This window comes from Hyla sarda, chromosome 1 (genome assembly GCF_029499605.1).
Source record: "Hyla sarda isolate aHylSar1 chromosome 1, aHylSar1.hap1, whole genome shotgun sequence".
In the NCBI taxonomy this organism is placed as follows: domain Eukaryota; kingdom Metazoa; phylum Chordata; class Amphibia; order Anura; family Hylidae; genus Hyla; species Hyla sarda.
In genome coordinates this window covers 556,891,903-556,908,295 of record NC_079189.1, presented here as the reverse complement: position 1 = coordinate 556,908,295, position 16,393 = coordinate 556,891,903, and the positions used below count along the sequence as shown (strand labels likewise).

General features: G+C 44.1%; 1 protein-coding gene across 2 annotated transcripts in view; it reads right to left on the bottom strand.

The window, feature by feature from the left end:
- Positions 1 to 531: 531 nt before the first annotated feature.
- Positions 532 to 16,393, bottom strand: part of HCN1 (hyperpolarization activated cyclic nucleotide gated potassium channel 1) — a 437,731-nt gene continuing 421,869 nt past the window's right edge. For both annotated transcript variants that reach the window (XM_056542019.1, XM_056542027.1), the window contains exon 8: positions 532 to 1,521. In XM_056542019.1, coding sequence (XP_056397994.1) covers positions 683 to 1,521 — 839 coding nt within the window. In that variant the 3' untranslated portion in view covers positions 532 to 682. The remainder of the gene's footprint in view (positions 1,522 to 16,393) is intronic.

The window sequence follows — 16,393 nt, the reverse complement described above, 5'->3', positions numbered from 1 at the left end:
AGGAAACTGATGTCAATGAGGTCATTCCTGGCATCTGTCATGTCAGTTGCAACACTAGATGCTAGATAGGAGAATAAGCCTTTTTCTGTTTGGCTCAACCATTAGAAAATTGGTGAAAGTTAAAGCATTTTTGTATTGAGTTTTGTCATTAGTTTTGATGGACCTGATATATGAGGACCAAGTCTAAGTTGGACTGAGTATGGAGTCAGAGTTGGAAATCTTTCTTACCGAATCCACAGCCCTGAATTGATATATTTGAGAAAATACATTTTTCCGAAATGACCAGTTATTGGGGTAATTAGTCGAAATTGCCTATTACCAGTAAATTAGATTCCCCACTTTACGATTAAGGAAATGAAGCAGAAATGATTCGAAAATGTGAAGACAAAGAAAAAAAAGCAAAAAAACATATTTTTTTAATGTTTAAAGTAAAGGAAGACACACATATGTGAATTTATATGTATGGTTGTTTTAGTGCTAAACAGTATATATATATATATATATATATATATATATATATATATATATATATATATATTGATATTTACATTCTTTTTGTATTGTTGAGCCATCTAAAATATTTCTTGATATAGATATTAGGATTCTATAGATTTAAAGAGTTTTTTTTTTTGGGATGTTGTCAGTTTATTACAGTGCTGTTCATATGTACACATAAGAGGCATCATAAATTTGAAGCATAACGTGGTTTGTCTGTGTCTGTTTCTGTGGTTGGTCCTGTGGTGGTGGTGGTAGTGGTGGAATCCTTACTGGAAGCTGGGGCTGTTGATGGTGGAGTTGGAGCTGCAGCTCTTGCAGGAGGTAGAGCTCCTGAGGACATCTGGCGAAACAGGGCAACCCGTGGAGGGACATTGCCCCGGCTTCCAGATTGAGCACCTGTAGCTTGCACATTTGATACAGGCTGAGGCAGGGACGCCAATGACTCCCCTACAGTTGGATGTGGCTTTGCCACGAGAGTAGAAACTTCATGGGGTAAGGAAGGCTGTGAAGCAGAGAGAGGCCTCACATCTCTTGTTAGGTTAGAGTTTGGTAGAGCTTGGGTGCTCTTATGAACCTCATTGACTGGCGTTGCTCCAGATGTTGCTGCAGATTGTTGCTGCTGTTGTTGCATTAGAGAAAGTTGTGATGCAGTGGGGGAACTGTACTGAAATGTTCGGCCTGCCAATGGACTCTGTACTGAGGGACTACCCACAGCTGAAGTAAAAGAGGGTGAGAACATAGCAGCTTGCTGTGGTGTCTGTGGACTTGGTGTTGGAGACTGTAGGTTTCCATGGGAAAGACTGTTTGCAGTATAAACAGGTGGAGATTGGGTCCTCATTCTCAGTGATGTGTTGGTACTAGAATTTAGAGCTGGCATCTGTTGGTAGCTAACTGAGGGAGTCCCTTCTATCATCTCCCTGTCTTGTTTCACTATCTGCTTCAGTATCTCGCTCTCCTGGTTGTTGAATACTCCCGTGTTGAGGTCCTTTTGAAACCGTTGCTGGAGAATTGAGTTCTTCTTCCCTGTTGGGAAACACAATGGTATTAATATGTAGGTATAATGAATATCTATCAAACAAAGAGAGTTGGGGTACCAAGCACCATGATCTTAAACTCAATTAACATTAGGAAAATTACAACAGAACACATATGTGGACATCAAGAGTTCAGGTCCTTAAAAGCACTGTATGGTTTCCTTCAATAAGATTAAAAGGGATGAAGATAGATAGGTAGATAGATAGATGAAAAGATACATAGATATATATAGATAATATTAAAATATAATGGCAGCACTCTGTAAAATTGTAGTAGAAAAGACAGGTGCCATTTTTTTTTTATCAATTGCAAAAAAAATGTAAATTAACCAAAAATTCCTTTCGATACAGAATTACAATACATAAAGGCTTGTAAAACAGAAGGCACTGACGTAAGTCTTTACCATGTAAAGACAGTGGGTGGAAATGTGAAAATGTTTCTCAGCATCTTTCTACAGTATTCTTGAGACTGACACAAATTTTGGTTTTCACAATAATTTCTGCTTCAGTGTTGTTAGATCTTTTAGACAGATGTTAAATAGCTACTTAGTTATAGTTGTAAAAAAACATGTGCTCATTAAGTTCAACCAATGATGGGAGGAGTTGAACTATTTCTACATATACATTAACCCCTTAAGGACCAGGGGGTTTTCGGTTTTTGCACTTTCATTTTTCCCTCCTTACCTTTAAAAAAATCATAACTCTTTCAATTTTGCGCCTAAAAATCCTTTTAATGGATTATTTTTTGTGCCACCAATTCTACTTTTTTAATGACATCAGTAATTTTACCCAAAAATCTACGGCGAAATGGAAATAAAAAATCATTGTGAGACAAAATTGAGAAAAAACTTTTGTGGGCTTCTGTTTCTATGCAGTACATTTTTTGGAAAAAATTACACATTCTCCATATGATTAAAATGATACCCTACTTTTATAGGTTTGATTTTGTCATACTTCTGAAAAACATCATAACTACATACAGGAAAATGTATACGTTTAAAATTGTCATCTTCTGACCCCTACAACTGTTTTATTTTTCCGTGTATGGGGCAGTATGAGGGCTCATCTGAAGTTTTTATTAGTACCATTTTTGTATTGATCGGACTTGTTGATCGCTTTTTATTCATTTTTTCATGATATAAAAAGTGACCAAAAATATACTATTTTGGACTTTGGAATTTTTTGCGCATACGCCATTGACTGTGCGGTTTAATTAATGATATATTTTTATAATTCGGACATTTCCGCACACTGCGATACCACATATGTTTATTTTTTTTTTTTAAGGGGAAAAGGGGGGTGATTCAAACTTTTATTAGGGGAGGTGATAAATGATCTTTATTTACTTTTTTTTCACTTTTTTTCACTTTTTTTTTCACTGTTATAGCTCTCATAGGGGGCTATAACACTGCACACACTGATCTTTTAAATTGATCAGTGGTTTCTCATAGGAAACCAGCGATCAATGATTCTGCCGCTTGACTGCTCATGTCTGGATCTCAGGCACTGAGCAGTCATTCGGCGATCGGACACCAGGAGGCAAGGTAGGAGACCCTCCTCGTGTCCCAGAGCTGTTCGGGATGCCACAATTTCACTGCAGACATCCCGAACAGCCCCCTGAGCTAACTGGCAGTGATTTACTTTCACTTAAGACGCGGCGTTCAACTTTGAACGCTGCATCTAAAGGGTTAATAGCTTGCGGCACCACGATCATTGCTGCGTGCTATTAGCCACGGGCCGGGCCCCGCGTTATAGAAAGGGAAAGGTTTCAGGACGTACCGGAACGTCCTTGGTCCTTAAGAGGTTAATGTTATTTTGTTTTAAGAATGTTTCTAAAGTCAAATTTCTTATGGTAAAAGAAGGTTTGTTGCCTCTAGATATGAAACCTTTTTTTTCCCAGGTGGGAAAAGCCCCCTTTTGTTTTTAACCTCTTAAGGATGCAGGGTGTACCTGTACGCCCTACGCCCGGTCCTGCTACACAACGCGGGGTCACGGTGTGACCCCGTGTCATACCAGGTCGGTCCTGGCGGCTAATGACAGCCGGGACCCTGGGCTAATAGCCCCAATCGTTGTGCTGCGCACTATTGCCCCTTTAGACGCGGCGTTCAAAGTTGATTGCCGCATCTAAAATGAAATTGAAAGCTTCCCGGCAGCTCAGTCGGGCTGATAGGGACAATCGCGGTGAAATCGCGATGTCCTGATCAGCTAGAATGTGAGCGGAGGTACCCTTACCTGCCTCTGTTGCGCATGATCAGCGATTGATTGCTCCAAGCCTGAAATCCAGGCTTGAGCAATCGACCGCCGATAACACTGATCTTTGCCGTGTCAACCTTTTTTTCCCAGGTGGGGAAAGCCCCCTTTTGTTTTTAAGGGATTTTTATCTAAAACTATAAGTTGACCATATTTATCTTAAATGTCTCTTCTTAAGACTAAACACGTTTAATTTTTTTAATTAAATCTTTCCTCATAGCTAAGATGTCCCATGTCCCATATTAGCATAGTTTTGCATCTCTGTACCTTTTCCCACTCCACAAAATTATTTAACATCACATAATCATATAAATCTATAATTCACTTACTTGGTATTGTACAAGCTGATTATTTAACCTGTACAATACAGAGGTGGCCCTAAGATCAGAGAGACCACTTTGTAGCACAAATCTTATTACAAAAGCAAAAAAACATAGAAACACCTAGTCCATCTAGTTTGCCTTTCTATTTTATCTTAGGATAGGGCAGCTACATAAAACTAGATCAGTAAAAACCCCTCTAAATCCGAAATATAATTTGTCAGCTCAGATTATCATCTCTATTGACTTCCTTATATTTCACCTAATTAGAGTAATTTTTCCTTTCACCTGCTTTGACATCTATGATTTTTTATTGAACTTGGTCTAAACGTTCATACAGTAACACTGTCTTTTACATTAGTTAGGATATACCATAATTCATACCCCCATCTATAGAATGACCGGGACAAGCCCAACTGCGTGCAGCGCAGTTCCATTCAAGTGAAAAGGGTACAACTGCATTTCCTGCACAGTGTGAGCTGCATTCTTTGGGTTATGGCATAAAATAGGAATATAATAACAAGAAATGTTCTGCCACGCTGAATGCACTTAGGCAAGCAAATCATCAAGATCTACTGCTGACAGCTCTCTTTGTAAACAAATTACATCCCAGATGTACTCGATGGGAGACAATTCTTTAGGCGCTGACGGACATTGTAGCATGATTAGGCCACACAGGCTGCTCACTGTACCACAAGCAATGTGCAGCCTGGCATTGCTATTTTGAAAAATGGCTCCTGGGACACTTCCGACTAAAGACCATACCACTCGTTGCACATCTAAATGAATGTAACGCCAAGTTGTTAGTATACCAGGAATAAAGACTTGGGAGGGGGGGGGGGCAAGCTACCATACATTATGCCACAACATCATCCCAGGAGTATGACTGCGGTGAAGGCCTCTTCATGGCGTTGCCACATGGTCTCCAGGCAGTTGGATATCAACATGCCAATCATTTTTGGCTGAGCATTACATTAAAATAATTTAAGATGACTTCCATTCACTTGTGTCAGCATGAGCTATAATAACAAGCACAGGTCATGGTCAAGACTGGTGCTGTTCCTAACAAAAAGACATCCCCTGTAAGTTAATGCAGGGGTCTCTGACCCAGTCCTCAAGGCTTTGAATGTTTCCCTGTTCTATTCCACTAGAGTAACAAAAAAACGGAATGTTGGTGGGCCTGAATTACAGCATTCTGTATCATATACTGTACTCTACTGAGCAAATGGACAAAAATTGGAAGAGAAAACCCACTGTAATAAACATACGAAAGGAATGGTCTAGAAACTATGCTGACTACCAACAATGTCACATAACAAGATTAGTAGACAACTAAAAGTCTGTGTGCTTAAGCACATATATATGGACTAAAGAACTAAAAGGAAGCTAAAGATAACCATCATTTATGGCATATCTGGGACCATGACAAATGTTGTGTCAAGTGAAGTACCTACCAGCAACTAAATAGAGGAGAAGAAAGCATGGCGAACATGTGCTTCTCAATAGGAGCTGCTGGACAAGAACGCTGGTTTAGATTTTCCTCTTTTTTTTCTTGCACTTTAATGCATTCAGAATATTTTATTGAGTGGTGAGAACCTACAAAAGAATCCCCTCTACATAGATCCACCATGGTAACAAGTAAAAAACTGGGGAATCAACCCAAGAATAATGAAAAGAAGATGGGGATATAAAATAATTGTTTTAAGTTTACATAGGGGACTATTAATAACAATTGTTCAATCCATCTTTACAGCCTACTAGAAAGCAGACTATACAATTGTATCTCTAGGAGATAGTCATGTTCAGTAGGGATGAGCGAATTGAATCTGACGAATCCAAATTCGTTCCGAATTTCAGCCAAAATTTGATTTGCAACGAATGCGAATATTGCCGTGATTCGATTGAGTGAATCGCTTCATTAAACTCCATTTAGAGCGGTTCAGACTCCAGGGCATCTAAAATGTCGGATCCACATGTGAGGACATGGGTCAATGAATCCTGGGAAGGTGGGAACAAGGGTCGGCGGGATGACCCTGAATCACATGCAGCATGCAGCCTATCAGCAGCAAGCTACCCCTGTGATGTCACAGCCCTAAATAATCAACAGCCATCTTGTGGTCAGTCACATTAGTGTTCTATTACAGAGAGAGGGACAGAGTGCAGTGTGTGTTGCACAGAAAAGCATTTTTACAGCAGCGATTCACCTCCCAGTCACATCAGTGTTCTGTTGCAGAGAAAGAGGGACAGAGAACAGTGTGTTGCACTGGAAAGCTTTTTTACAGCAGCAATTCACCTCAAGCCGCAATCCAGCCTAGAAGCATTAATAGGGAAGGGTGTGAGATTGAGAGAGAAAGTGCAATTTTGGGTGTAGTACACAGCGACTGTGTGCTACAGCACTGGTGTGTACAACAACTGAAAAGCTAATAGTAGCCAGCCAGTTAGGGTAAGCAGAGCAAATCGTACTGTCCTCTATTAAGTGTAACCTGTACGTACATCTAAGTGGTGTACCATGTTGCTCCTGTTAAAGTCTTAAGGGCCTAGATACTGTGAAAGGCCAGCCAAAAGTACACACCTGTTGGTGTTGTAGACAAATATTGTTTTAAACGTACTGGAGCGCATTGTCCTCCCCTCATAAGTGCATACCACATAAGTACATCTAAGTGATGTACCATTTTGTTCCTGTTAAAGTCTTAAGGGCCTAGATACTGTGAAACGCCAAGCAATAGTATACACCTGCTGGTGTTGTAGACAAAACACTGTTTTAAGCATACTGGAGCGCATTGTCCTCCCCTCATAAGTGCATACCATATATGTACATCTAAGTGGTGTACGATTTTGTTCCCGTTAAAGTCTTAAGGGCCTAGATACTGTGAAAAGCCAGTCAAAAGTACACACCTGCTCGTGCTGTAGACAAATACTTTTTTAAGCGTAGTGGAGCGTATTGTACTACCCTTATATACGCACTAAGTATGTCAGGCAGAGAAGTACCAGGACGTGCACAGAGGAGTGGCAGAGGCCTAAATTCATCAGGTAGAGGTTGCAGCAGACTAGGGGTGAGTGGCAGCAGGAGTCGCAGTGAGAGGCCTGAGCTCCCAGTATCAGTTAGCGGTCATGTCTCGACCATCAACCCATCCACCGTCATCGATTGGTTAACACGGTCATCCTTTTCTTCACAAGTGACATCTGATACCCCCAGTACAGTCGGTGGGTTCCTCAGACACAACCCTCCGTTGGCATGGCCCGTGAGCAGTCAATGTTCACCCATAGCCTCTGTCCTATGCTGTTCCCTCCCCTAAAGAAGTATCTGATGATGTGGGTTCAGCTCCACTATTCAGTGAGGACGATCTAATAGAGGACAGTCAGCAGCTACTGCCAAGCCAAGAAGTGGAGGAGACATCTGCTAGGCAGGCAAGTAGTGATGAGGAGAGTGGTGTGGGAGGTGGTGTTGCCAGGGCTCAGGGTCCTGAAACAGACACTGTTGAGGAACCTGAGGAGGACATCAGTGATGTGCAGACACTTGTTGATGAAGCCTATCACACTTGGGAGCCGGGTGCAGAAGGGGCTTCATCATCATCAGGAGAAGAGAGTTGCAGGTTGCTTGTGAGGCAGCAGCTGAGCCAGCAAGGTGGTAGCATGGTTTGCAGTCAGCATGGTAGCAGAAGTAGAAATTCTGGAGCCAAACGTGCACCTGCTTCACAGCAGCCTACCTTCCCGGTAGTGGAACAGGGGTTCCTGGAGATGGCGGCAGTAGCAGTCAATTAATGTGGACTTTTGGTGGGAAAATAAGCCACTCGGCGGTGTGGCAGTTTTTTTTATCAAGCATCCGGATGAGGTTAACATAGCCACATGCAAGATATGTCGGCAGAAGGTGAAGCGTGGCCAGATTCCCAATGTTGGCACCACGGCCCTGCATCAACATATGCTTCATCACCACAAAGTGGCCTGGGAGAACCGTGGCTCCGATGTAGTGGTCCAGCCTGCTGCATCACCCAGTGGCACACCGCTCCCTCTTTCAGCCAGCCAAGGCTCCCCCACCTCAGCCGAAGGGAGCTGTGTGTCCTATGTTCACAGAAATAGAATAGTTAGCTCGTTAAAACGTAACCTTTAATAATATTTGTGATAAGATAGGTAGTCCTCGAAAAACTATATAAAATAAAACAGGTATAGGTAGGATGGAAATTAGAGCTCAGACAAGTGATATTGGGCTCCAAACCATCACTTATCACAACAACCAAATATCCTACAAGACATCATCTGTGCAAATACACACAAAGTGTTATTAATGCTGACGCATTCCCCCTCCAAAAGGGATAATGTGGAGCAATGCGGGGTTCATCAGGGGATACAGATGTAGGAATAAAATACATACACAGCGATGCAGCTGGTAATAGTAACTGCCAGCTAGTAAAAGATGTACGGTCTGATAAGGACCACTCACTCTGACCCAATGGTACAGTCCTTGATGTGAGATGAATAACCTGGGAAGCTGGGTGATGATGGCTGGTCCCCTCCTGGCAGCAGCAGCAGCAGCATGGCTCCGCCTACTCATCCTCCACCATGTCCTCAGCATCCACTGCCCGGACAAGTCTCAGTCGCCCTTCAGCATACCATGTGTGCAGGGCACGGCGGTGTCACGCTGTTCTTTTTTAATGGTTTGCCTTGGCGAACGGAGTCACACAGTAAAGAAATCGGAGCATGGCTTACTCCACGAAAACTGGAAATGGGAACCATGGTGACTGACAATGGGAAGAACATCTTGCATGTGCTGCGACTGGGAAGGCTGAGCCATGCGCCCTGCATGGCACAGGTGTTCAATCTGGTTGTGAAGCAGTTCCTGAAGTGTTCCCCCCATTTGCAAGACATCCGAACAATGGGAAGGAAACTTTGCATGCACTTCAGCCACTCGTACACCGCAAAGCACACCCTCCTTGAGCTGCAGCGTCAGAACGGTCTCCCCCAACATAGTCTGATTTGTGACGTTGCCACACGTTGGAAATCCACCCTCCATATGTTGGACCTTCTGTAAGAACAGAGAAAAGCCATCACCGATTTCATGATGATCCAAGTGGATAGGAGTACTCCCCTGTGTAACTTCAACGTGAACCAGTGGCAGCTCATACGTGATACCTGCTGTTTGCTCAGGTCCTTTGAGGAAGCCACATTATTAGTAAGTCGCCAGGATTACGGGATGAACGATGTCATTCCACTGCTTCATTTCTTACGATATGTGTTGGAAACGATGGCTGGTCAGGGCACTGGAGACGTTGCGCCTACATCTCATGGCCACATGAGCCCTGTGGGGGCTGAACTGGAGGGGGAGAGGCACAGTGGAGCACAGTTTAGGTTTCACCAAATGGACAGTTTCTCTAGTAATCTGTAGTGTTGCTCGCGAATATTCGCAATGCAAATTTTATTCGCGAATATCGCATATTCGCGAATTCACGAATATTCGCGAATATAGCGCTATATATTCGTAATTACGAATATTCGTTTTTTGTTTTTATTTTCACAGTACACATCACAGTGATCATCCCTTTCTGCTTCCAGCTTGCGTGGTGTAAAGAAGGCTCTAATACTACTGTGTGAGACTGGTGTGCGAATTTTCACGTATGCGAACATTTGCATATGCTAATTTTCGCATATGCAAATTTTTGCTTATGCTAATTTTGTATATGCTGATTTTCGCATATGCGAAAATAAAACGAGAATATTACGAATATGCGAATAGTAGCGAATATATGACGAATATGGCCTATGTAATTCGAATATGGCCTATATAATTCGTATATGGCCTATGCCGCTCAACACTAGTAATCTGAAAGGAGAGGAGGAGCAGGAGCAGCCAGAGGAGCTAGAGGGTTATGAGGAAGGAAAGACAGATGACCCGGACACGCCATGGCATTATGCAGTGGAGATGGAGGCCGGGAGTTCCTCCGAGTCACTTGCACAAATGGTATGATGCATGCTCACGTGCTTGCGTAGTGACAGCCGAATTGTCACCATTTGGCAGCGGAATGACTTCTGGATCTCCACCTTATTGGACCCTCACTACCACCACAAAATAGGGGCCTTTTTTTACACCCACTGAGAGGGAGGACAAAGTGACCTACTACAGAGGCATCCTATATAGTCAGTTGCCGATGCCTATCGGCGCCATCGTCCATCCTCTTGCAGGTCTGAATCGGGGGCCCCCCTGCACTCACCTTCCCCTGCCATGGCTGCTGGGGAGGGGTGGGCTGGCAGGAGCAGTACCAGCTCTATCAACAGCAGCCTGAGTCTACAGTCGCTGATGAGTACCTTTCTTCACCCGCACAGTGAAGCAACTCATCAGCAGCAGGTAGACCTGGAGCAGGACCTTAACCAGCAGGTGGTGGCATACCTTGACATGCCCATGTCAACACACCTTGAAAATCCGCTAGACTTCTGGGCAGCCAAACTTGACTTGTGGCCGCAACTAGCAGAGTTTGCCCTGGAAAAGCTGTCCTGCCCGGCCAGTAGTGTGCCATCAGAGCGGGTGTTTAGTGCGGCGGGGGCCATAGTCACCCCAAGGAGAACTCGTCTGTCCACAAAAAATGTGGAGAGACTGACCTTTGTGAAGATGAATTAGGCATGGATCAGCCAGGATTTCCACCCACCAATGCTTGTTGAACCAGAGTAGATTGACCATGGTGCCACACCAACACTTCACAAATATAGATAATGCCAAACAGATTTAAGGCGCTTCTCCCCAGTTACAAACATTCCTTCGCATCAGACCTTTTTTCACCCACCTACGTCACTGGGTACTGGTATTGCCACCCACCACACCACTGTATTACCGGGTCACTTTCAGGACTCCTAATGCTTCTGCTGCCACCTCCAGGCTGTGACATTTAGCCACTATATGGTCTATTCATGCTTCACCACCTCCAGGCTGTGCCATTCAGCCACTATATGGTCTCCTCATGCTTCAGCCAACTCCAGGCGGTGCCATTCAGCCACTATATGGTCTCCTCATGCTTCATCTACCTCCAGGCTGTGCCATTTAGACACTATATGGTCTCCTCATGTTGCCACAAACTCCAGGCTGTGCCATTCAGCTACTTTATGGTCTCCTCATGCTTCAGCACACTCCAGGCTGTGCCATTCAGCTACTATATGGTATCTTCTCATGCTGCCACAAACTCCAGGCTGTGCCATTCAGCCACTATATGGTCTCCTCATGTTGCCACAAACTCCAGGATGTGCCATTCAGACACTATATGGTCTCCTCTTACTTCAGCCACCTCCAGGATGTGCCATTAAGCCCCTATATGGTCTCCTCATGCTTCAGCCACCTCCAGGCTGTGCCATTCAGCCACTATATGGTCTCCTTATGCTGCCACAAACTCCAGGCTGTGCCATTCAGCCACTATATGGTCTCCTCATGCTTCAGCACACTCCAGACTGTGCCATTCAGCCACTATATGGTCTCTTCTCATGCTGCCACAAACTCCAGGCTATGCCATTCAGCCACTATATGGTCTCCTCGCGTTCCCACAAACTCCAGGCTGTTCCATTCAGCCACTATTTGGTCTCCACATGCTTCAGCCACCTCCAGGCTGTGCCATTTTGCCACTATATGGTCTCCTCATGCTGCCACAAACTCCAGGCTGTGCCATTCAGCCACTTTATGGTCTCTTCTTGCTTCAGCACACTCCAGGCTGTGCCATTCAGCCACTATATGGTCTCCTCATGCTTCAGCCAACTTCAGGCTGTGCCATTCAGCCACTATATGGCCTCCTCATGCTTCAGCCAATTCCAGGCTGTGCCATTCAGCCACTATATGGTCTCCTCATGCTTCAGCCACCTCCAGGCTGTGCCATTCAGCCACTATATGGTCTCCTCATGCTTCAGACACGTCCAGGATGTGCCATTCAGCCACTATATGGTCTCTCATGATTCAGCACACTCCAGGCTGTGCCATTCAGCCACTATATGGTCTCCTCATGCTTCAGCCACCTCCAGGCTGTGCCATTCAGCCACTATATGGTCTCCTAATGCTTCAGCCACCTCCAGGCTGTGCCATTCAGCCACTATATGGTCTCTTCTCATGCTGCCACAAACTCCAGGCTATGCCATTCAGCCACTATATGGTCTCCTCATGTTCCCACAAACTACAGGATGTGCCAATCAGTCACTATATGGTCTCCTCATGCCTCAGCCAACTCCAGGCTGTGCCATTCAGTCACTATATGGTCTCCTCATGCTTCAGCACACTCCAGGCTGTGCCATTCAGCCACTATATGGTCTCCTAATGCTTCAGCCACCTCCAGGCTGTGCCATTCAGACACTATATGGTCTCCTCATGCTGCCACAAACTCCAGGCTGTGCCATTCAGCCACTATATGGTCTCTTCATGCTGCAGCACACTCCCATTAAGCCACTATATGGTTTCCTCATGCTTCAGCCAAATTCAGACTGTGCCATTCAGCCAGTATATGGCCTCCTCATGCTTCAGCCAATTCCAGGCTGTGCCATTCAGCCACCTACAGGCTGTGCCATTCAGCCACTATATGGCCTCCTCATGTTTCAGCCAACTCCAGGCTGTGCCATTCAGCCACTATATGGTCTCCTCATGCTTCAGACACGTCCAGGATGTGCCATTCAGCCACTATATGGTCTCTCATGATTCAGCCATCTCCAGGCTGTGCCATTCAGACACTATATGGTCTCCTCATGCTTCAGCCACCTCCAGGATGTGCCATTCAGACACTATATGGTCTCCTCAGGCTTTAGTCAACTCCAGGCTGTGCCATTCTACCACTATATAGTCTCCTCATGATTCAGCCACCTCCAGGCTGTGTCATTCAGCCAATATATGGTTTACTGATGCAGCTGGGCCTGGACCTAAAACATTTTTTATGGTAGCACTAGCTACCATAAATCTTCGATTTAATTTTCAAAATGAATCTTTTAATCTTAGGGATTGTGAAGCCCTAGTGTCTACCCATGCTGCTGCCAGCTCCAGGCTGTGTCATTCATAAATTATATGGTCTCCTCATTCTTCAGCCAACTCCAGGCTGTGCCATTCAGACACTATATGGTCTCCCCTATGATGCCACAAACTCAAGGCAGTCATTTAGCCACTATATGGTCTCCTCATTCTGATGCCACCTCCAGGCTCTCTCATTGTGCTGCCATGTGACTCCTTGTTAGATTTGGTCTTTTGTACCCACACGCCGGGGCCTAGGACACTAAAACTTGGGAGTTAAAATTTCAATTTCAAAATCCTCAATTTCAATTTCAAAAGCTCAAATTTCTATTTCAAAATCTTAAGTTTCAATGGTCTCCTCACGCTTCTGCCAACTCCAGGCTGTGCCATTCAGACGCTATATGGTCTCCTCGTGCTTCAGTCCCCTCTAGGCTGTGCCATTTAGCCACTAAAGGGTCTCCTCATGAATCAGCCACCTTCAGGCTGTGTCATTCAGTCAATATATGGTTTACTGATGCTGCTGGGCCTGGGCCTAAAATAGCAATTAAAATTTCGAAGTTCATCTTTTAATCTTAGGAATTGTAGAACAAAGCAAAGTGTTCTACACCCCTAGTGAGGCTCTCTGTAGGCCAGAAATAGCCGTTTTTAATTCGACCTGAAACAAATTTTTTCGGAAAATTCGGCAAATCGGCCAAATCCAATTTTTCAAAAGTTCGCTCATCTCTACTCAATACTTACTTGTGCACACTAACACTTTTACAAAAGAGACCATTTTCTTCTGCCTACCTGCTTCAGCTACTATTCTGATCCTGCCACCTGCCTGGTGCCACACATCTCATGCCAAGTTCTCCTTTTTTCACCCACCTTCATCACCGGGTACTGGTATTGCCACCCACAGCACCGGGTCACTTTCAGGATTCCTGATGGTGCTGATGCCACCTCCAGGCTGTCTCATACTGCTACCATATGTTCTCCTCATGCTGCTGCCACCTCCAGGCTGTCTCATTCTGCAACTATATGGTCTCCTCATGCTTTCGCCACCACCAGGCTGTGTAATTCAGCCACTATATGGTGGTCTCCTCATGCTGCCGACAACTCCAAGCTGTGTCATTCAGCCACTATAGGGTCTCCTCATGCTGCCACCAACTCCAGGCTGTGTCTATCAGCCACTATATGGTTTCCTCATGCTGCCGCCAACTCCAGGCTGTCTCATTCTGACATAATATGGTCTCCTCATGCTGTCGCCAACTCCAGGCTGTCTCATTCTGCCACAATATGGTCTCCTCATGCTTCCGCCAACTCCAGGCTGTGTCATTCAGCCACTATATGGTCTTCTCATGCTGCCGCCAACTCCAGGCTGTGTCATTCAGCCACTATATGGTCTCCTCATGCTGCCACCAACTCCAGGCTGTGTCATTCAGCCACTGTATGGTCTCCTCATGCTACCGCTAACTCCAGGCTGTCTCATTCTGCCATAATATGGTCTCCTCATACTGTCGCCAATTCCAGGCTGTCTCATTCTGCCACAATATGGTCTCTTCATGCTGCCACCAACTCCCACTGTGTCATTCAGCCACTATATGGTCTTCTCATGCTGCCGCCACCTCCACGCTGTCATTCAGCCACTATATGGTCTCCTCATACTGATGTCACCTCCAGGCTCTGTCATTGTGCTGCTCTGCGACAGTGATTCTAATAGCGATGCCTATAATCTGCATATCATACTGAATAACAGTATTATTTCACTAACCCAGCACACACCTTATGTGTGTTACATTGGCCAGAAATAGCTGTTTTGAATACAGATTCACCGCAAATAAATTTGGCGAATCGGCTGAATCAAATTTTTCATAAATTCGCTTATCTCTAATGTTCAGCATAGATATTAATATCTGAACTGAAGTACTGAATCTTGTACTAGTACTGAATCTTTTGACTATAGATAGAGCTAATGATTGAATATTTGGACGCATCTGGGTGACAATGCTCTCTGAACAAAATCTATTTGTATGTATTTCTAGTTAAAACATTATATAGGTTATAAAAAGGTAGCAGAAGACGACTGGCTTAAAGGGGTATACTTACAATTGCACCCCCTCCCTCCAAGCCGTTTCTGTTATCACAGGGCTCTGGTCTCCTGTGCAGCACCTCTGGGGTTGGAGCCAGCATGTGGGATTATCTGATTAGCCAATCAGTGGCCAAAATGTTGTCTGGCCTCAACCACTTAGTGGCTTAGTGGACAATTCCACATGCCTACTCCGATCTAGGAAATGCAAAAGTTCCATGACAAAGGCAGCAAAAGGGGAGAAAGTATATGATTTTTTTTCATCATAGCACCTGCCTGAGCACAACTGGAGAATTGATACTCCCAGAATACCCCTTTAAAGGCATATTGCATTATTTATTAGAATATGATAACTGTGCCAATCGTCTTACCATTTCCTTGGTTTCCAAATCACCTTCTTCCATCCACTTAGTCATAAAGTTAAATTATGTTAAGCTATGCCTAGAGGCATCAATATGGGAACGTTGTAGTTTACAGCCTATATATTTACTATTGAGTTTAATGGGCCTATACCCCCTAGTGGATACTGGAATCAGGTTCCTTTATTTTCTTTCACTCTATAGCTATACAAACAGGTTTTACAACAATGGAGCTCCAATATCATTGCGCCCACAAAAATATTTACAGATTTGCAAGTCTATAAATTACTCTAGTGTGAATCCAACCTTGGTTGGCCATTTTTTTTTTTTTTTTTTTGCATGCTTCTGAATCCTATGGTACAGTTTCTATGCCACAAAACTGTCGACCTACCTATGCCTGGTCAGTCGTACATTGTAAAAGGGCTTTTCTAATGGAGCAAAAAGTCACATATTAATTTTTATAAATTGTTTGCAACATTTTTTAGTATCAATGAGCATGCTCCATTGCATAACATTTGCTCCACCTTCAAATAAATTCATGCACCCATTTAAGAAATTGGCGCACATCCAAACAACCCTTGCACCCTTTTTGCCGACTGTTAGCAATTCAGTTTTTTTTTTTTTTTTTTTTTGGAAATGTTTCCCACTGTCTGCCAATTTTAGTGCAACAATGATGTTGTCAAATAGTCCTATTCTGACCTAAGTAAAATATGTTTAAACCCCAATGTACTGCCATTGTAGCCTATGTTATGCTACCATAAGTCTGGTGGACTTAACATTCCGGATCCTATGCAATCACTTCACACTTGGGGCAACCACATTGCAATGCGGAAAATAATATGCATGCAAAGGAAAAATACAGGAGCATTCCTAACGTTCCCATGATGTAGCATAAAATAGGCTTCAGGAAGTCC